The sequence below is a fragment of the Sorex araneus genome, chromosome 3 (assembly GCF_027595985.1).
Source record: "Sorex araneus isolate mSorAra2 chromosome 3, mSorAra2.pri, whole genome shotgun sequence".
Classification (NCBI taxonomy): Eukaryota; Metazoa; Chordata; class Mammalia; order Eulipotyphla; family Soricidae; genus Sorex; species Sorex araneus.
Genome location: NC_073304.1, coordinates 41,571,094 through 41,593,460, shown reverse-complemented (window position 1 = coordinate 41,593,460; position 22,367 = coordinate 41,571,094). Strand labels below are relative to the sequence as shown.

Genomic DNA, 22,367 nt, shown 5'->3' with positions numbered 1-22,367 from the left:
AACTCCCGCGCCTCACTAAAATACAAAGGAAAACAAAGCAAAAACTCCACAAATATATGTGAAATATTATATAAAAAGGAAATGAATTCTTAACTTTTTATTGTAGGAAATGTAAGACTATTGGAACAAATTCTGAATGCCCAGGATTCTTCGACAAGAAAAAGTGACTCTTCAGATAAAACCTTGCTCACTACATCAAAAATAGGATGGAATCCTGAGTACAGGCACAGGTAAAAATAAGAGATTAGAATTTTTAAAAAAACTTTGTTTATATTTCTGAAATTTCTCTAGAAATTTTGATTTAGAGCATTCAATTTAAAATGACCTTAGGTTTAGTGTTTTCAGCTCCTGATGTATCAGTTCCTTTTTTTAAAAAAGTTTTAGAATCTTTTTTAATTAAATTACTGTGAGATAGATTATTAAAAAGATGTTCATAATTGGGTTTCAGTCATAATGTTCCAACACCCATCCCTCCACCAGTGTATATTTTCTACCACCAGGGCCCCCAGTTTCCCTCCCACCATCCCCCAAATCCCAGCCTGCTTCTATGGCAGACACTTTTCTTCTTTCTCTCTTTCTTTCCTTTTGTGCATTAAGAATTGCTAAACAGGTACTAAGAAGTCATTGTGTGTGTTCAGAGAATTCAGTATTTTTATCGGGAAGGTACAACTGATGCAACTTATTTAACTGGGTGGAAGCGTTGGGGTCTAGCTGTGACTGCCAGGGCTTCCAGAAGCACAGGGAGGTGGGGAGAGGTAGCCTATTCCGAGTCCAAGAGAATCCTAGGTATTTCACTCACAAAGCTCGCATACCAAATTTTTAGCAGGTTAATTTCTTGGTGAGGTCCGTCTTGAGATAGTTGGGTGTGGCCTGGGGCATGGCCGTGATTTTGGATTGTGGGAGCAGGTGACTGCTTGCTGCACTATTTGGGCAGACACTGGGCTGACCCACCCCATAACCCCTCTGGTGTGCCCCAGATTAGTCAGCCATGCATGGGTCTGAGATTTACTGCATCTTTTTGATATCATTTGAGATTTAATTTACAAGTCTCTGGAACAATACCAATATAAATGAGTTTGTATCAAGGAGCTGCAGGTGGTTTGTGAGTATGGCTCCCACTTACCTAAATTTTGGTCATTTAAATTTCTTGAAAAACTTAGTCCTGAGTTGTTGGAGTCTGGCCGGAGGCATAGCAGCAACTTTGGGGTGTCTGGAAGCCCAAGGACACCATCAGGCTACTCTTGCTCTCTCTCAGCAGATCCATGTTGACCCGCTGGCGGTGCTGTGCCCTCTGGGTCCCAGTGGCAATGGCAACAGACCCTGGCAGAGACCAGGACTGGAGCCAGGGTGACTGCTGTGCTCAACTCAGGCACTCTAGGTGGGCTGCAACCACTAATCCAGAAGAATGCTCAGGGAGATTTTCCTCCACAGTATGTTGTGGCACTGGTGGCAGTAAGGACTGATTCAGGGGAGCAGTGGAGGCGGAGTGCCCTGCTGGCAGCGAGTTACCATGGCTGTCCCAGCTTTCCCCCCATGGTGGGAACCGGGGTGTCCCCTCAAGTCCAGGACACGCTGTCAGTGGTGCCAGCTTGAACCCGAAGAGCAGTCTTCAATTACATAAGAATTCTGCTGTCACAGTGGCCTGCTCCCCATAGCACCAAGAGCTGAGGTAGCTCCACCAGCTTTGGTACTCACAGTCGCGGTGCCACCGCTGCCATCTTCATGGGTCAGACTCCGGGCTGCCTCTCTGCAGTGGGCTCCAGGTCAGTGTTACTTAAAGGCTCTCATTTTGAGATGTACTTGGGGCACTACAGCTCCGCAGGTTCTGCTCTTGAGTTGCGGGAGCAGCAGCAGATTTTGGTCTTGGCGCAGGTTCAAGGCCCAGTGCTGGTGCCAGGCTGGCAGCAAGTGTCTGGGGCTGCCAAGCTGGTTGCTCGTGGTGGGAACCTGGGGCTTCAACATTAGTTCCAGGCACCAGGCTGAACTTGAAAAATGCCTTTTAAAAGAAATGACACGAATTCATTGCCTTGAAATCATGCAGTATTTGTGCCATCAGAGCTCTGAGGGCTGCCACCGCTTCGTCCATCCCAGCTCCAGTGCCCACATCGTCTTGGCTTCCTCTGTCTCCTTTTCTGTAACATATTTGTATTAAGTGAATATATCTAGCTAGGGCTGGGGGCACTTAAAGGACTAGACAGAGTACCTGTTTTCCTTGTGGGAAGCCTGGCTTTGATCTTTGGCACCACCTGATCCTCTGAGCACCATTGCGATGAGCATGATGCATCCAGTACCATGAGTGCCTGATGGCTTGGCACTCAGATGGTGAGACCTCCCGAAATTTAAAAAACAAGTACATAACTAATTTTCTTAAAACAGATTTTTTTTGTTGAATGCATGATTCATTTCTAATAAAATAATGTTATTTTCCCAAAAATAATCTAGTGCAGGGTAGGAGAGACAGTAGAAGAGTGGATGATGGGAGCTAGGGGTGTGGCTAGGAGGCAATGCACATACCTGAGTGCAAGAGATTCAATCCCTGGTACTTCTGAAAGGAAGAAAGGATGGAAGTAAGGAGAGCATGAGAGACTCTCTGAAAAAGTAAGAAAGAAACGGAGTATATATGAGATGAGAATAGTCATGATTTAATGATTGTTATAGTTAAAATAGAGGTCATTATCCTTTCTACTTTGCTTTGTGTTTAAAATTTTACGTAAATAGAATGGTTTTAAAATATCAAATAAATCTAGGACATAATTTATTTTGAATGTCAGTAAAGACTCAGTAATAAAACCTAACACAAATAAAAACTAGAAGATTTATCTTTTTATTTTTGTTTTTGGGCCACACCCAGAGATGCCCAGGGGTTACCCCTGGCTCTGCACTCAAGAATTACTTCTGGCAGAGTTCTGGGACTTTATGTGTGGGGATCGAATCCAGGCTGGCTACATGTAAGGGAAGCACCCTACATACTCTACTGTCTCGCTAGCCCAGGAGAATTACCCAATTCTTTTGGGTAATTTCATGTGGAGATATTGTACAATTTGAGTCCATATATATTTAATAGAATTACTGATTAAGATTTGTATCTGCTATGTTGCTCTATGTGTAAGATTTTAAAAAAATCCATTATTATCTATACTACCTTCTTTTGTGTAAAAATATTTCTTAGGTGCTGGAGCAATAATGCATCATATAGGGCCAACCCAGGTTCAGTTGCCTGTGCCTGCCAGGAGTGATTCTTGAACAGAGCCAAGAGTAAGCCCTGAGAGCTGCCTTGTGTGGTCCAAACCTCTTCCTCCCCCCCCAATAACATTTTATTTCCTTTGTTTCTTTTACTATATTTTAAAAGTATTTTAAAGTATTTGATTAGGAATTATAATTAACATTTTAATTTAAAACAATTTAGCCTGGATTCATGCTTTTTCTTCCCAGAGGATTGAAAAGCTTTGATGCAAAATAATTTTATTCCCTCTGATTTCTTTTTGTTGTAATAAAAATAGTTATTATTTTTATTATCTTGGGATTTCCTCCCCAGCAGGGATCTCTTGGTGATGTGTGACCCCACTGTGTAGTCCTGATAGCTTGGCACTCAGCTTTCTTTCTTTTTTTCTTTTTCTTTATTTTTTAAAATTTTATTCAAAGTCTGTACTGTTAAGAAACTTCCAGTCTAATGTGAAAATATGGCATGAATTGATCTGTGTAGTTCAGAGAAAGATACATGCACAAGGCTATTATAAATGTAGCATTCAGGAAAACACCTTTAGAGCCTTAGCATAATGCCTTTCAGTAAGTAGGAATAGTTTTCTGCGTTTTATTGTTGTTGTTTTTTGGGGGCACTCAGCTTTCATGAGACGGGGCAGCTCATGCCCTATAGAGCGTGGGGCCCACCAGGGCTGTATTGGTTCCTCGGGGCACCATGTGGCGTTAATAATTACATGTTGCTCCTCACAAATGCAAGGCACATGCTCCAGTCTTTTGGGCTAGTTCCCTGGCCCTTCCTTCTATGATTTCGTATTTTATTTTATGGTTTCAGAGCCACACTTGGTGATTCTCAGGAGACGCATTTTTCTGGGATTGAACCTGAGCCTTAACTCTTTGAGTTTTCTCTTTCGCCCTGCTTCCTGCTGTTTTTGTATACATTGCATCTTTTCCCTTTTTTTTTTCAGTTTATTAAAATTTAAAATTATAGTTTAGGTGATATTATTCTATTGATATACAAAGTTATGTACCTCCAGTATTTCCCAGAAGTGCTTGTGACCGCCCTCCTCCCTCCCCAGGACTGTTCTTATGTCCCTTCTGGTCTGATCTTCCTTCCTCACACCATTCCCCACTTTGCTGGAAGATACATTTTATAATCCAAGGCCAAAAGTTTGTCACTGTTCGATACTGTTTTTGTCCTTTTCCCTTATGTCTCTCTATATTCCACAGATGAGTGAGATCAGCTAGTATCTCTTCTTTTCCTTTTGATGTAATCCACTTAACATGCTAGTGTACATTTTACAAGCCAATATATACATGCCAATTTATTGCTTTTTTGTAGTTGCCTTTTGTTTTGTTTTTTGTTTTTTAATCAGACAGAAGAAAGAGATGGTAACCTATAGAGTTAACCTTTACCAACACGCCTTCTTTTGTGTGTGGGTCATCTCCAGTGATGTTTGGGGATCTGGAGGCTATTCCTAGCGATCCTTGCTCAGATGTGTGGGCCTGGGAGTTTGGTGTCCTGTGCCACCAGAGTGACATTGACACTCATCTGTACTTAGAGGCCACCAGGACCACATTCAGTGGTGCTTGGGTGTTCTGTGGTATGTGGAAGTGATTCTGTATCTTCTTCAGAGCAAAATCTTGTTACTCTCTTTTCCTGTCATGCCTAAACCAGTCAGTAATTTTTGTCTTGTGGTTGTTTTTTTTTTTTGTGTGTGTGTGTGTGTGTATGTGTTTCAGATGTTTAGTCACTTAACTGATTAATTTCTTCATAAAATATTAGTATAACATAACTAAGTGCATTGGAGATTTATGTAAAATTATTTATTGAATTAGTGTCAACTTAAACTGTTCTTTTTACACAATATTTCATAGCACTGAAACTTCTCTATCTTCTCAACGATTACCTGCTTATGAAGTAGGAATAGGTAAAGTACAGAAGTCTGATGATACTGACCAAAAGAGGAAAGAAACAAATGGCTTCTACCAGGTAAAGTTGGAGTAGGGTATTAAAATGGCTGACTAAGGGCTGAAATGACAGTACAGTGGGTAGGGCTTTTGCCTTGCATGTGGCTGACCCAGTTCATTCCCCAGCATCCCATATGATCCTCTGAGCACTACCAGAAGTAATTCCTTAGTGCAGAGTGAAGAGTAACCCCTGAGCATTGGGCAGGGGTGCCCCCAACCTTAAAATAAATAAATAACATGAGTGATTAATAAAGATAAAAATTATGAATCAGTAGGGCTGAAGAGATAGTAGGCACTTGCCTTTCATGCAGAAAACCCTGGTTCAGATCTCAGCACATATGATCCTCTGAGCCCTGCTGGGAGTGATAGTAATTCCTGAGTTTAGAGCCAGGAGTAGTACTGAGCACTGACAGTTATGTCCCCCCCCATACAAAAAAAATAACACACCAAAAAACCCAAAACCCTGGAAACAAAAACTAATAAAAAATTATGAATAGATAAAGTTACAAAAAATAGAAAACTAGAGGAAAGATGAAGACAAAACACTGTCAGCTATCTTTGCTCTCTTGGCAAAACTTTTCCAGGAACTGTCACCAAGTGGTAGTCACTTCTCCTTGCCTTGGACTGAGTCACATGACTGCCTCTAGCTTCTATGTTCTGTTGGAGAGGAAGAACAAAAGAAAACTGTCAGTGCGCATTTGGCATTCACACAGTGACATGCCTGCCATACCTACTGAGCAGAAACTGGCCCTTACTTTGTTTCGGCTTTCTTCACCAGATAGAGCTTTTTTCACATTACTATTTCTATATGGAAAGAGACTATTATTGTCAATATTTTTTTTCTGTTCAGTTTGATGATTGGAGTCCTCAATATATACTGGCAATAGTATATACTAGTGTCAGCATATAAATTATATTGATAGAGACTATAAAATAATAAGAGGTTTTGCTTAGATTAAGGTAATAATGAATCCTACATAGCTGGTTTTTGCCTTTTTAATCTTTTTTCTTTTTCTCTTCTACTTTAAAGTCAAAAGATTCTCTAATTCTATCAAGGCTTGCTGATCTCCCCCCTAATTCCGTGAAGCTTCAGACAACCAGTACGAGGTCTGTATTGAAGGATGCTGAGAAAATTCTGAAAGGAGTGCAGAACAACAAAAAAGTTCTTGAGGAAAACCTGGAAGCTATTATTCGTGCCAAGGATGGAGCTGCCATGTACTCATTTATCAATGCTTTATCTACTAACAGGTAAGGTGGTGGGTTGGCATCCCAAGGTTATTTATGAAAGCCTGTTCTCTAGACTTAATTATTGTTTTTTGGATGGAAGGTTTGGGCCACACCCCAGTGTAACTTAGGGCTTACTTTTGCCTCTGTGCTCAGGGATCACTCCTGGGAGGTGCTTAGGGGTCCATGAGTGGTGCCAGGCATCAAAAGGCATCAAACCCGGGTAGTTAGGGTGATTGCAAGGCAATTGCCTTATTTGCTGTAGTTTCTCTCAGCCCTTTAATTATTTTCTTGAGCACTTTATTTCACCTAGTGCATTTTAATCTCTAGACAAGATTTCTTCAGTACTTTTGAATAGTGGACTCGAATTATAAGTGGAATTCAGATATATTAATTTTAGATTACTTTTTACAAATAAGGTCTTTATAATTTTTAAAAATATATTTGGCGTTTATCTTCAGATATCTACATGTGCTTTTCAGATATCATTCAAGTATTTGATAAAAATGAATGTTTCTATCTTGTCAGATGAAAACATTGAACTTTACCATAAAACTCAAAACTAGATAAGAGATGTATCTAATATCGGTCCTGTTAAATGATAGCTTAAGAACATTGTTTTTTCTCATTTATAGAGAGATATCAGAGAAGATGCGGATCAGAAAGACAGTGGATGAGTGGATTAAAACTATTTCTGCAGAAATTCAGGTAGGTAATGAAAATTCTGATGTCAATTCTTGAGAGACAATATTGATTCTGACTTACAAGTCTCATATTTACTCTTAGAATATTACTTATGTGTAAGTCCACATGTAATTCTTAATTTTACTGTTACTCTTTCTTTACTTAGTAATTAATTTCGTTTTACTTAAATATTCTATCTTATAAATCATGGCTCTTACCTAACAAGTAGTTGGACATTAAGGAGTATGAGTAATTTGAAAAAAATTCACCTAAAGCAAGCATTTCAGGGAGTTCAGAGGTGGCTATGTAGTTTAAGGAGACTTTTCTGGCCAGTTTCCTTCAGTTCAAACCCTGGTTTCACACACAGGTGAACAGGTGATTCTGACAGTTCTGCTTTATGGATCTCTGGCAGGATGGCCCCGGGAAGGTCTCAGTGACTTAGGAAAGCATTTGTGGCAGGAGTGGGGTCTTGAGCTTGATTAATCCCTAGTGCTCTCTGTATGTTATGTTGACCCTAATTCCCCCATAGGTTGGTGTCCACAACAAAAGAAGGGAAAAAAACCCAAAACTCTCTGAAGAGGCTAGAGCGATAGTCTAGTGGGTCTCTGGGGCACGTGTGGTCCAAGGCCTGTGCTTTAACGCCTGGCCAGCCCCAAGTCTTCATTATTTATTTTGGGTTGTCCAGGCAGTTGTCTGGAGGCCTGAGGGTCCCACTGGTGGTTCTTGGCCCCCTGGCTGACATTCAGTGCAGGGTCCAAGGACTTGTGGCTGCTCTTGCCCTACAGTGTTGGGGCCTCTGAGGCTACACTTCGTGACGCTCAGGAGATGATTTGGTGCAACATTCAAATCTGGGCAGGTGCATGCATGCACCCTGATTGTCATCTTGTCTCCTGGCTCTCTAAGCCCTGTGTAAATTTTTGAGGGCCTCCCTAGCTGTGTCTTGTAGTCAAGAGACTATGTACTGGCAGTGCTGGGACTGGTGGTTGCAGGCCTGTGCTTGGGACTGGTGATTCAGTGCTGCTCAGTCCCAGTGGTGCTGGGAGCTTCAGGGCTACACCTAGTGGTGCTTAGTGGTTGATGTGGTGTCAAAGTTAGGCCCTCATACATATAAAACATGTACTTTAGCCCTTTTCACTATCTCTCCAAGGGCTGGAGCACATGCTGTACTTGTTATTTTTTTTTTTTTTGAGGGGGAGGGTGGGCAGGGGTACCGAACCTGGTGGTAACCAGGGCTTACTCCTGGTTCTGCACTCACGAATTACTCCTGGCAGTGTTCAGGAGACCAGGTGGGATGCTGGGGCTCAAACCTGGCTAGGCTGTGTAGAAAGCGAATGCCCCAACCACTGTACTATCACTCTGACCCCTGTACTATGTGCTTATGCGTTGTTGCTGAAGAATACACATCTCCAGAGTGGTTACAAAGAGTCTTTTAATATCAAACCAGAAAAAAAGATTGAGCTAAGAATTAGAAAATTTGGAGTTCAAGTCTGACTGCAGATAATTAGCAGTATGTCATTCCTGTCATTTGAATTCCACGTAAAATATGTTTCTTTAAACCTTTAAAGCATTTTCATTAAACCTCTTATTTCAGAGGTTTGTTTTTAATCAAATTGCTTACTTTTTTTTGAAATCTAATAATGTTCTTGAATAATTACTCTTTATATAGGACTAAAAAAAAAAGTATTAAGGTTTGTAGTGAAAAATTGCCTTCCTGCCTCTATACCCCATCTACTACTTCTTATTCTCTTCATAAACTATCAGTCTTTTCAGACTTTCTTGGTGTAGTCTTTTAGAGAAACTTTATTCATAAGCCAATATGATTTGTTTATAAAGAACTTAAAACCACTAAACCTTATTTCTACAGTGACTGAAAATACTTTTTTTTTTATGTGAAAGCATGCTACTTAAATAGATTTAAAGTAATTTTAATTTTGGTTATGATAAGGATGAACTGGCAAGAAAAGATGAACAAAAGCGCTTTGATCAGAAGAATCAAAGGACCAAGAAAGCTCAGAATATGAGTAAAGATACTAGAAGCAATATGCAGGACAAAATTGTAAATAATTCTGTAATTCCAAGAAAACATTCCCCAAAGCAAGAGCATTTTAGACATCCACCTTCAAGAAGCATGCCAGCTTCAAGCTTCCAGAAAGAAAGGAAAGAAGTAAGAGCCTAGTTGGATTTTATGACATAATGCTTTGTTATAATTGATCTTTCTTTTTAAGATGTAGATAATGAAACAAAGATGAAAATGTTTTAAAATTGTGAATGACTAGTTTTTGTTTTTGATTTTGGGGCCATGCTCACCAGTGCTCAGGGCTTACTCCTGGCTCTGCACTCAGGAATTACTCTGGCAGGATCAGGGGGCCATACACGGTGCCAGGGATCGAACCTGGTCTGCTGTGTTTAAGGCAAGCTCCTTACCTGCTATACTATATCTCTGGCCCCTTGAAGAATTAGTTTTTAAATGACATAATTATGGGCACCTGTAATTTGGAAATCACTATACAAAATTAATAATTCTTTCTAGGATCTTTCACTTAGAATCTCAGTACCTAAAAATCATCTAGTATAAAAGTTCGCCTCTAGTTTGTTGCATTCAATATTTTATTTTATCTTTGTATGTGAATATGTGTAAATATACAGATTCCTGAAACTATCTTATTTATATCTATGTGTTTCAACAAGCATATGCTTGTTTGTTTTGATTTTTACTTATCAAGACTTTTTTTTGTGTTTAGTGATTGTGAGAATGTTACTTTTTTTTTTTTTTTTTGCTTTTTTTGGGTCACACCCAGCGATGCACAGGGGTCACTCCTGGCTCTGCACACAGGAATTACCCCTGTCAGTGCTCAGGGGGCCATATGGGATGCTGGGAATTGAAACCGGGTCAGCCACGGGCAAGGCAAACGCCCTACCTGCTGTGCTATCACTCCAGCCCTGGAGGGAAATTTTTTAACAGCTCTAATTAAACGGAGCTTTTTTTTTTTTTTAGGATATAAAATAGTATTTATTGACTATCTGAGGAAACTATCAAACTTAAATCTAAGATGTATATAGCAACACGCACTAGGAAAATATACATTAGAAAACAGAAAGCATTTTCTCATTCTTTTTTTCTCCTTCTCCCCACTTCTTTAGAACTTTCTTTCAATAAAACTTTTGTCTCAAGTACAAAAATACATAATACATATAGTTACACAGAAATAATTCATGAAACACATTAAAATACATAGGAATACATCCAAACAAAATTTTGAAATCTAGAGTCCAGGAGTAATGAACTTAGGAAAATCAAAACTACCATTTTGTGTGTGTGTGAAACGAGTGTTAAACTGAGCTTCTAAGTGAAAGATTTACCCTACAAATGCCGGGAATTGACCCAGTGCTCCCACATGTGAAGAATTCTTCAGCTATCTCCCTGACCCTAAACTGTAACTTGCTTAATGGCAAATGTATGATATTGGGCAGGTTAAGAAATCAGGTAGTTTAACACTTAGTAGACATTCACCGAACACTTCCTTTCTATGGCATTGGCTTCTGGTTGATGGTAGAATTAGAAGAATGGGAGGTCATTTGAAGAACTGACTTTATTTTTTACTTACATGCAATAAATATATAAACTGTTTAAATATTACTTTCTGGTCCAGAAAATACACTGTATACCGTAAGAAACATTCATGTTTCTTCAGTGGATGGTTTTTATATTTAGATTTCTACTTTTGAAAAACAATAAACCTGTAGTTTGAAAACTATAATCTCGTATGTTAAGAGCCATTTAAAATGCAGGACTTGGGGCTGGGAGATAGCAGAGTGGTTAAGGCACATGCCTAGCATTAACCCCGCCTGGGTTCAGTCCCCGGTACCGTATCGTCTCGTGAGCATGGCTGTTCTGGAATCCCCACTAATCCCTGCGTCCTCGGACCCTTGTACTGAATCCAAAACCTGGTTACTGAGAATCACTGATGAGGCCTCCAGGCCTCTTGAATACCACTTGATAGCTATCACCCTCCAATAAAAATAAAATATAAAATAAAATAGACTTTTTTTAACTTGATCATTCTTATTTTAATACCAAAAATAGCAAATGGCTTTAGAGAAAAGAGATAAGTACTTGATGACTGTTCAGCTGCTAAGTTGATTAACTTTGCATATATAGGGATCTTTTAAAACAGCTGTAATGACACATGACGAGGATTACCTGTTACAGATTTATGGAAAGCCAGTTTACCAGGGCCATCGCAGCACTCTGAAGAAGGGACCTTATCTCAGATTTAACTCTCCATCTCCTAAGTCCAAACCACAGAGACCGAAAGTCATCGAAAGAGTTAAAGGTAAGGAACTCCTGTTTTTGGTAAATGTAACTTTTTATGGGGACTAATTTATTCTGTAAAGTTTAAAATTTTGCTTTTACTTTTTTGCAGTTTAGGTTATAAGAAGCTTAGGTGTGTACACAGTTCTTTTTGCAGAGTAGGCAAAAAATTAGCATCTTCAAGGTGCAATATAAGTAGGAAAAAATAGTATTCAAGAGCATATTTTTTTTCTTTTCGTTCTTTTTTTGTTTTAACTTGGGAAAGATGGTTTATTGTTTTCAGATTGTACTAACCTAATGAAGCAATATGAACCAGTAACACACCTCATCTGTAGTTTTTCCCAGAAATTGCCCAAGAGAATAGTAATATTAGTTGTGGGGTTGAATAGTTTGTATGTACTGTATTTTGGTAGATGTAATGAAAAGCTGTGCTCCAGAGGAGGAAAAAAGGTATCAGCCCAGAGAGGAATATTTGGAAGACAAATTTCTCTCTTTTTATACTTGAGAGCATATTCTGATAAAGTGTGATAAAATTTGTTTTTGTAAGATGATTCTTGAAAAATCTTAATCATAACCTAGAAAACGTGGACATTTCTTTGAAGATCGTCATTCATCAGTTTCTTGATGACTGAGAATAATCAACCCTGTACTGTATATTATAACAAAAACATTTACATAGGTACTTTTGTACCATTAGGGGCCTTCATAGAGCCTTTGGTAGAGGGTGAACCTTTTTTGGTTACTTTTGTACACAACTAAAAATAACTCCATTACTACATGGTTTGATTTCTTTACCTTCATTAGTAAATAATGGATCTGTTGATTTTGGTTCCATTATTTGTATGTGAATGTGGGGCCTGGGGCAGGGTGGGGAGGGGTGGGGGCAGGGTGTTGGAACCACACTTGGTTGTGCCTGGGGCTTGGCTTTTGTTACTTTTTGAAGTTCTTCAACTAGTAGGTATTAATTTATGTAGATGGGTTGGTTTGTTTTGTTTTGTTTTTTGGCATAGTTGGCAGTACTCAGGGATCACTCCTGACTCTGTACTCAGATTCTTATGGGGTACTGGGGATTGAACCTGAGTGGGCTGCATGCAAGATAAGTACCATTCTTGCTGTACTATCCCTTTGGCCTCTACACATAGGTTTTAAAAGTAAAAATAGTAATAGAAGAAATTTATTTAGAAAATAATTTTGTCATTTTATGTGTTTTGTTAATTTTCTCTAGGTTCCATAGAAATGCATCTCCTCCAAAGAGACAAATTTACATAAAGTTTTCAGTTTTTAGAAGAATTATCTGTTTGTAGTTCAGTTATCTGTACATAGTTCCAAAGAATTGACTATCTGTACATAATTTAAAAGAATAAAGTTTTTATTCAGAATTATGTGATGATTTAAAAGTGTAATGAGATAAAGAAAAAATTGAATTCCAGAAATCATTAACATTTTTTGCATTTACAGGAAAATTTAAAAAGTACTTTCAGTATCTTTTTGAATCTTTCATCCAGCACTTATGTTTTTTTTGTCATATCTAGTCTCACATAGTAATAGTACTAGTTTCTTATAAATAGCAATAGTTTGTTATATCTATTTAGGGCTTGGGAAACCGTGGCCTACATGCAGGTTCCTGGTGGGTCTTTATAATAAGTTTTACTGAAATATAGCTGCATTGATTCATGTATTTCTGATTGTTTTCATGTTAGCAGAATTGACACCACATGGCCAAATAAACGAAATGATTTCACTATCTAGCTTTTAAGAAAAAATTTGCCAACCCCTGGTTGACATTACTCCTATTTTGAGGCCTTAAAATATTATATAGAATAATATTAATTATTATAATAATATAATAAATAGTAAATAATAATATTTTCGGTGGGAAAAAACGGTCACTGTATTTTTGGCTGTCTGGATGCTAGATGTCCAAACAATATTTTTAAGTATCGCTGTTGTTGATTATTGCAGGTACTAAAGTGAAGTCAATAAGAACACAAACTGACTCTTATACAAGACCAAAGCGGGTAGACTCTAAACCTCAGCACTCCGTTGCTATGCTGGCCCCTGGGGAGCAGCAGTATGTGTTTAGTCCCAGCAGAGAAGTGCCGACCTTTTCAGGTACCCTGGAGGGTCATCTAATCCCGATGGCAATTCTTTTAGGTAAGACCCAATGGAATATTTGAGGAAAATTTTAAATCCTAAGTAGTAGCCCAGCTTGCCAAGCGGTGCTAACACAGTAGTCAACTTTTACCTTCTTGTGATGTTTATATTTTGGTCCTCAACATGTATCTTACTCTGGGTAACAACAACCTCTGAAATTATAGTTTTCTGTTGTATTTTCACTCATAAGAAACATTCTTTGGTATTTATTGTACTTTGCTATAGGTAAAATAAAGTATGTTTAAACGTGTCAGTTATAACAGACAATTAAGAATTTTGATTGGTTTGTTAATCTCATCTTGTTTTAGGAGAAGTATTTTGAAGTACTGATTATGTACTTTTGAATTAATTTCTGATAAGTGAAAATTGTATATTAGTAAGTGATAATCCAGTAGTTGATCATTTATTTATTTGAGGACTCTAAGATTCACTTTTATTAAAAATGAACAAATCACTTTTGCTCTAGCTTTTAAGTGCCAGTTAACTATTTTTCTGGAGAGATGGGGGCCATACCCTGCAGTGCTCAGGGCTTACTCCTAGCTCTGTGCTCAGGGATCTCTCCTGACAGCCTGAGGGATACCATATGGAATGCTGGGAATCAAACTTGGGTCATTGTGTGCAAGGTAATGCCTTACCCATTGTGCTATTTCTACGGCCCTCTGCTTAGCTGTTTAAAAAAATTTTTTAGTGTTATTGTCAATGAACAACAGGATGACAGTGATATAGTGATACAGTGTTATTGTCATTCATAATTTTGATGTATGACTTGAACATCGAGGACTGGAGCAATAGCACAGTGGGTAGAGCGTTTGCCTTGCACGTGGTCAACCTGGGTTCGATTCCTCCATCTGTCTTGGAGAGCCTGGCAAGCTACAGAGAGTATCCCGCCCCATGGCAAAGCCTGGCAAACTACCTGTGGTGTATTCGATATGCCAAAAACAGTAACAACGAGTCTCACAATGGAAACGTTACTAGTGCCTGCTCGAGCAAATTGATGAACAACTGGAGGACAGTGATACAGTGCTACAGAATTAAATGTGAAGTTTTGAAGCTGGGAAGATGGTACAGGAGTTAAGGTGTATGAGTTGCACATCCCCAACCCTGGTTCAATCCTTGCCTTGACATGGTCCCATGAGCACCACAGAATGACCCTGATGACCTCTGACATTTCAGGGCACTCATAGCACTGCAGCATCTCTGGGCCCTTGCAGTGAGGTCCCGGTGGCTGAGAATCACTGCGTGTCTCCCCAGGGTCCCCTGAGCACCGCTTGGGAATCTCTCTCAAACAAAAACACCAGTAAGAGCAATAAAAATAAGTTTGTATTTTTTCAACATAAGGTATTTTTTAATATTTAATAGTATGGGTTATTGGCCTGCCAGCTTAGTGATTAATGAGTTTCCAAACCTTCCTTTTAGTGATGAACTATAACTGACTCATAAAGTCCTCATAATGTGCCAGGTTTAAGTCTAAGCACTCTGTGCGTACTGACTTTTAAAATACATATCAATGTATCAGTTTTATAGATGAAGAAACTAAAACACAGAGGAGTTAAGTAATTTGTCAAAAGCCACATGGTGGAACCAAGATTCATTTCAGGGATTCTGGCCTTCTAGTTTGTGCATTTGGCAAGTGCATCTTATTCCTCCTCTTTGAAGCCTAAGGAAATACAGGAATCTTGGAAGTGAAAGCTATTAAGTTTTTGACAACTATCAAGTAGGGGTCTATAATATTATTTGTAAACAGTCAAAAACTAGTATTTTATTCTTGGCGTTTTAAAAATTTTTTTAAATTAATTTGAATCACCATGGATACACTAGCAGTTACAAAATTGTTCATGACTGGGTTCCAGTCATACAATGTTCTAACACCCTTCCCTCTACCATTGTACATTTCCCACCACCAATATCCCCAGTTTCCCTTCTACTACAACTCTGTAGCCTGCCCCCATGGCAAGCACTTTTCTTCTCTCCCTGTCTCTGTCTCTCTCTCTCTCTCTCTCTCTCTCTCTCTCTCTCTCTCTCTCTCCTTCTCTCTCTCTCTCTCTCTCTCTCTCCTTTTAGGCATTATACATTATGGCTGCATTACAGGTACTAAAAGGTTATTATCAGCTATATCACTTTACTTCCTTTCAGTATTCTGTTCTTGTCCAGCGTCATCATTTCCAACAGTGTTATTAGAATTTAAGAATTAAAATAATAGGGGCCGGAGCGATAGCACAGCGGGTAGGGCGTTTGCCTTGCATGCGGCTGACCCGGATTCGATCCTCGGCATCCCATATGGTCCCCAAAGCACTGCCAGGAGTAATTCCTGAGTGCAAAGCCAGGAGTAACCCCCTGAGCATCGCTGGGTGTGACCCAAAAAGAAAAAAAAAAGGATTAAAATAATATACTATAATGCAATATACTTTAGTCCTGGTGTTTCAATATATAAATGATCATTATTAATTCTGCTAAATCTCTTTCTGAAACTGCAAAAAGTAGATAATAATAATATTGCATAAGCTTATATATATATATGTAGAGTAAAATAAGCTGTATTTGGGATATGAATACACCACGGGGCTCTACCAGTAGAGTCTGGCAAGCTACATGTGGCGTATTTGATATGCCAAAAACAGTAATGATAGGTCTCATTCCCCTGACCCTGAAAGAGCCTCCAGTTGTTGGGAAAGAAGAGTAAGGAGAGGCTGCTAAAATCTCAGGACTTGAGTGTAATAGAGACGTTACTGGTGCCCGCTCGAGTAAATCCGATGAACAAGGGATGACAGTGTTACAGTGAAAATAAGCTAGTGTATGAGCCAGAGAGATAGCCCAAAGTGCTGGTGTTCAGGCATGAAGCTCTGAGTTTGGTCCTCAGCGCTGCGTGACCCCTCAGCGCTGCAAGGATACACCCACTACCACTGGGTATATCCTTGGTGAGCTCCACCAGGAGTGATCTCTGAATGCAGAGCCAGGAGTAAGCTCCGAGTACTCCCCAGGTGTGATCCAGTACTCCCCACTTCAGAAAGTCCAGCAAATAAGCAAATAGTTAGCAAGTTAGAATCATTCAGTAAGTTTAAAATGCCCAATGAATGTTAGTTCCTGCTCAAAGGGTGACTGAGTAAGTATGTTGGCAGTGGTGATGATAAGTGGAAAGTTGATTGCTGATAATTCTTGCTGGTTTTTAATTGTTATTGTTGTTTGGGGGCCACACCTGATAGTGCTGAGTGCTTAGTCCTTGTTCTGTACTTAGGGTTCACTCCTAGTGGTGCTCAGGGGACCATAGATGGTGCCTGGGGTTGAACCCAGGTGGCATGTGTATAAGGCAAGTACCCTACGGCAGTACTGTCGCTCCAGCCAATACTTTTATATGATGATTCAGGTTTAGGTAGGATATTGACTTTTTTCCTTTTCGAATTTTGAAGCAGTTTCTCTTTTCTCTCCCCCAAACTTCTTAGGACAAACCCAGAGTAATAGTGAGTCTATGCCTCCTGCTGCTGTGGCTGGAAACAAGCCACACCCTGTAACAGTGACTACTTCTATACCTCCATCTTCTCGAAAAATAGAAAGTGGAGTAAAGAAACCTAACATAGCAGTGGTGGAAATGAAGTCAGAGAAAAAGGATCCTCCTCAGCTTACTGTACAGGTATGGCAAGGGACACGAACAGAAAGTTTTAAAGAAAATATGCTTGACTTCAAATCACCACTACTAAATTACCACTACCAACCAAATCTGTTTTATTGCCTTATAAAAACTTTGGTTTCATCTTTCATTATTTAAAACTATGATAGTATTATAATACCTACATCTTTGTTCTGTATGATTTAAAATTCTTCTAAGCCTGTAATTCACATCCAGGTGACTCAATGATGCTAGAAATAACTGAATTTTAGATATAAGTTGATGTTAAAAAGACAATGTGCAGCTGGGGAGACAGCTCAGAGGTAAGGGGTGCATGCGTCTGTGTGCAGGTCCCAGCACGACAGGGCCTCCTGAGCAATTACTTAAACATTTTGGTATGTGAAAGAACAAAAGATTAGAAAAGTTAAAGCAGTTTGGTCCAATATACCAAAGTATTTCAGGAATAGTGTTGATTATTTGAAAAGTGTGTAATATTTGATAGCTGTCTCATGATTCAGTGGGAAATAGAATTCTTATAAATGTAACAAAATAATTTGTTACATTTAGTTAGCAATGTGGGAAAAAAGATCAATTTTAGACTCTAAAGTCCTCCTGTATATCAAGTGAGTTCCAATAGACTGGTACATAACTATAAAATGTAACTATAAAATATGACTAGTTAAAAAACCAGAAGATAGAAGGTCATTGCATGGAATCCTTATCAAAACTGAATTTAAATTTGACTAGGATAAAATAAAACTTAAACATTATAGAAAAATTAATTCAAATCTGCAAAATTTAAAAAATATGCAGTACTTTGAAATGAAAAATGAAAATTATGGATGGTGAATACTAAGAAAGATTTTTTATTTTTTCTTTGGCGGAGGCGATGGCCTAAGAAAGATTATTTAAAAAATTAATTCTTTTTAGTAGAAATAAGTACCAGGAGGCTGTCTCTATGGCTTGGAGGCTGGTCTCCCATTCTGGGCAACTCAGAGAAGGGAACACCAAGTAAAATGTGGTCCAAGGTCATACGGGGGAGGGGTGACACGTGCCGAATGTAGACTAGAGACGGAACACAATGGCTACTCAACACCTTTATTGCAAACCACAACACCTAATCATAGAGAGAGAACAAAAGGGAATTCCCTGCCATAGTGGCAGTGTGGGGTGGGGAGAGACGAGACTGGGGAGGGTGGGAGGGAGGCTGGGTTTACTGGTGGTGGAGAATGGGCACTGGTGAAGGAATGGGTTCTCGAACTTTGTATGGGGGAAACATGAGCACAAAAATGTATAAATCTGTAACTGTACCCTCACAGTGATTCACTAATAAAAAATAAATAAATTAAAAAAAAAAGAAAAAAATTAATTCTTTTTGGGGCTGGAGCAATAGCACAGCAGGTAAGGCATTTGCCTTGCATGTGGCTGACCTGGGTTTGATTCCCAGCATCCCAAATCGTCCCCTGAGCACCGCCAGGAATAATTCCTGAGTGCATGAGTCAGGAGTAACCCTTGTGCATTGCCAAGTGTGACCCAGTGTTTTCTTCGTTTTGTGCTCTGGTTCACTTGTAGTAGGCCTCAGGGGACCATAGGGGGTGCCAGAGCTCAAACTTGGGTCAGCCACATTAAAGGCAGGTGCCCTACCTTCTGTACTATCATCCTGGCCCCAACAAAATCTTCTAAGGAGGGTTAATTCTTAAATATAAAGGTTCTCATTGATTTTTAAGGAAATATATGGTTATAAATTTAGAAATTTTCGAAGAACATGAATAAGTCTGCAAAAGTGGAAATAGTTTACAAGTAAGTAGAGCTTAGAATGTGATTAGCAGTTAAGCATGCATCTGTCATGCATAAGGCCTAGGTTTGCTCCCTGTCTCTGCTACTGCCACAACAAAACAAAATGAATCAGAGTACATACAAACAAGGAAATTCAGTACTTTCATTCTTCCATTACAGTTGCAGGATAATACCAATTGATATAATAATTGACATTTCCCCCACAAACTTATTTTTAAAAAGTTAATTTAATTTAGATGAAGTTTTATAATTGATCATGGTTTCGAAAATGTAAACTAGTTCTGCTTTGGGCTGCATTTTGTTAGTAATCATAAAGAATCTTAAATATTTGGGTCAAGAAGATAATCTATTATCTGGATACCTGACATAGTAAAATAATTCAAAGTTAAGGAAAAAACACTTTATATAAAAGAAAGGTTTTTCTGCACAGTATATTTTAATAGAAAAGAATTAGAAATATTCTAAATACTTACCACAAAAAGTGAGAATAGGGGCCAGATCAATAGTAAAGTGGGTAGGGCATTTGCCTTGCATGGATCCCTGGCATCCTATATTCCCCCAAGCACCGCCAGGAGTAATTCCTGAGTGCAGAGCCAGGAGTAACCCTTCAGTTTCACTGGGTATGACCCAAAAAAGCAAAAAAAAAAAAAAAAAGTGAGAATAATAAAGGTATACATATTTGTTTAAATATGTACTTAAATATAATTGTGAAGTCTAGATGAAAGTTTGGTTAGATACTTATGACCTAATTGTTTTTCACATAGGTATGGCGAAGAATCAGGACTAGAAATGTTCATATTTCAACACAAGTGGATAGTAAAAAGGCAAAGGGAATAGTGGTCTTATGTTTAGGATTATATGTTTCCCTTTTCTGTCTTTATGTTTGTTAGCCTTTGACTTTTAAGTTATATATTATTATATGTAGATTGACAGGCCTTTTAATTGAATGATTTAACATTTCAGGGTTTGGCTTTGGTTTTAGGTATTACCCAACGTGGATATTGACAGTGTTTCAAGTGGTAGTCCAATTCACCCTAGTCCCAAAGAGGCCTCTCCTCCTCTGAGAAGCTGGAAACAGGTATTGTTCAAAATGTCATCATATAATTTTGAGTGCTGTCCAATTATGAATGTGAACATTCCATGAAAAGCTTTCGATCATCACCATAATCTGTTATGGTAATTTCAGCTATCAAAGTGAATCCAGAATTGTTTACAGATTTGAAAAAATAAAGTTTGTCTAAGTTCATTATACCTGTAAACATTGAGAAAAATGGTAAAATCAGTGAAACTTTTTGGCACTTTGTGAAATTCTCATATGAATAATTTCTCTTTGAGGAAGAATCTTGAATTTTTTTTCTTTCTAGTTTTGAGGTCACACCCAGCAGTGCTCAGAGCTTGCTCCTGGTTCTGAGCTCAGTGATCAGAATCTTAATTTTAGTCTTAAGTTACACTTTTCATAAAATAGATTTTATTTATTTTTTAAATAAATTTTTTCTTTTAAAAAGTGAACTTTATAGTGACTGGAGTTCATGTCTGTCATATTAGTGATGTTAGCATTTCTAGTTTTGTTAAGTTATGATTTTGCTACATAATAAAATTATAAATTTTTTCCTACTGCGATTTTGCTACATGATAAAATTATCATACGTGTGGTTATTGAGATGCCGTTTTAAGGAGGGAGAGAGTGTTAAAACCTTTAATCAAAAATAGTAAAATAAAATTGGCCCTGATGGGCATTTGTGCCTAATAAATTTTTTATCGGAGATTTAATAAAACATATGATTACAAATAACTTTGTGAGAGTACAGAGGTGTAGCTCAGTGGAAGAGTATTTGCTTTGTACATTTGAGAACCTAGATTTGGTCCCCAGCATGGCAAAAATCACAGACAAGTAAAAAAATGAATTTTTTTTTTTACTATTTGTCATGCTCTTCTCAGAAAGATAACTAGTTTGTGGTGACTGGATCTTATTTATTGAGATCTGTAGACTTAATTTATGAAATTATCTGTTTTATCTTTCAAAACTTTTAGTTTAGTATCTTTTTCTTTGTGGGAAGGGTACCGCACCCAGTGTTACTCAGGGCTTACTCCTGGCTCAGCTCAGGAATCACTTCTGGTGAGGCTCAGGGAACCATATGGGATACTGGGAATCAAACCCAGATCAGCTCCATCAAAACAAGAGCTGATGTTCCCATCGCTTTTACCCAATTTAGTATCTTTTAAAAAGAATTTGTCTGTGTGTATACTTATATGTTTACACATAAGAAAACTTTCTTTATCTTTACTCTGGGTGGGGGAGAGCTTTTTGATGATACCAAATTGATGGATGGACTTAAATTGCTTTGCTAATCATGTGTTTGCCAGAAAATGGCACCTTTAATATTTTTCATAGTTATTGAAATAATGGCTTCAGGAATACCTTGAATTTGATGTACTGATCAATTTTGAGCACCGATGTGAATGAAACTGGGGAGTATTATGCTGAGTGAAGTTAGGAGAGGGACACACACAGAGTGTTGTCTTTCATATATAGGAAATAAAGAAAAACAGTTAGGAGAATAACAAATACCCAAAGACAATCGAAATTGAGATCTTGTCTTTAGTAGGAAGCTTACCCCAGGAAATGGGGTCGGTGGTAGTGGGGGGAAGCTGACACTCCTGGGAGAATGGGGTGCTGTTAATGGGGCATGTATGAAAGCCTGCTGTAAACTAGAATGCCTAAACTAAGAGTTAATAGAAAAGACAAAAATTTGAACAAGATATCAAAAGAATAGAACAATGTAGGATAAAACTTATGCTAGGATAGGAAAAGGATATGATAGAAATAGGCTATACATAAATTCAAAAGAAATTATATATAAGAAACTCTTTTTGAAAAATGGCTTTTAGACTCCAGAATTTATGGAAATAGAGGAAGAAGAGGTGAAGTTTCCAGGAACCAAGTTTGATGAAATAATCGATGTTATACAGGTAATGAAGTTAAAGAAGCTGTGAGAAAAATTTCTTTGTCTTTTTCTGTGTTTGTATGTGTATGTGAGTGTGTGTATACATGTATATGTATATGAGACTTTATTTCTTTCTAGAGTGGTTTTAGATTTAGAGATAAATTAAGAAGTAAAATATACTCTACCTTACATGTACATACCCCTCTTCATATCTTATTATTATTCATGGAGGGGGTACATTTGTTGACAAACCACATTAACACATCATAATACAAAATCCCCAGATTATTTTGAAGTTCATACTTGATACTGGACATTCCTTAGGTTCAAGAAGTGCATTCATTGTGACAGTAGCATACACAATATTTTTATATCTCATAAGTCCTGTGTTTTTTTAACCTTCTCCCCACTCAGGCCAGTCCATGGCAACTTTAGTGTTACTTTTCCCAGAATATTATGTCCTTCCATTCACAGAGAATGT

At 38.2% G+C, this 22,367-nt stretch overlaps 1 protein-coding gene across 4 annotated transcripts in view; it reads left to right on the top strand.

Moving 5' to 3' along the window:
* The window catches only part of KIAA0586 (KIAA0586 ortholog), a 122,505-nt gene that overhangs the window by 22,173 nt on the left and 77,965 nt on the right, over nt 1-22,367 (top strand). For 3 of the 4 annotated variants that reach the window (XM_055133626.1, XM_055133627.1, XM_055133625.1), the window contains exons 10-19: nt 107-230; nt 5,077-5,191; nt 6,200-6,417; nt 7,029-7,101; nt 9,023-9,241; nt 11,237-11,411; nt 13,352-13,543; nt 16,981-17,168; nt 19,924-20,019; nt 21,831-21,911. In XM_055133626.1, the coding sequence (XP_054989601.1) occupies nt 107-230; nt 5,077-5,191; nt 6,200-6,417; nt 7,029-7,101; nt 9,023-9,241; nt 11,237-11,411; nt 13,352-13,543; nt 16,981-17,168; nt 19,924-20,019; nt 21,831-21,911 (1,481 nt within the window). The remainder of the gene's footprint in view (nt 1-106; nt 231-5,076; nt 5,192-6,199; nt 6,418-7,028; nt 7,102-9,022; nt 9,242-11,236; nt 11,412-13,351; nt 13,544-16,980; nt 17,169-19,923; nt 20,020-21,830; nt 21,912-22,367) is intronic. The other variant, XM_055133628.1, reaches the window with a different exon arrangement.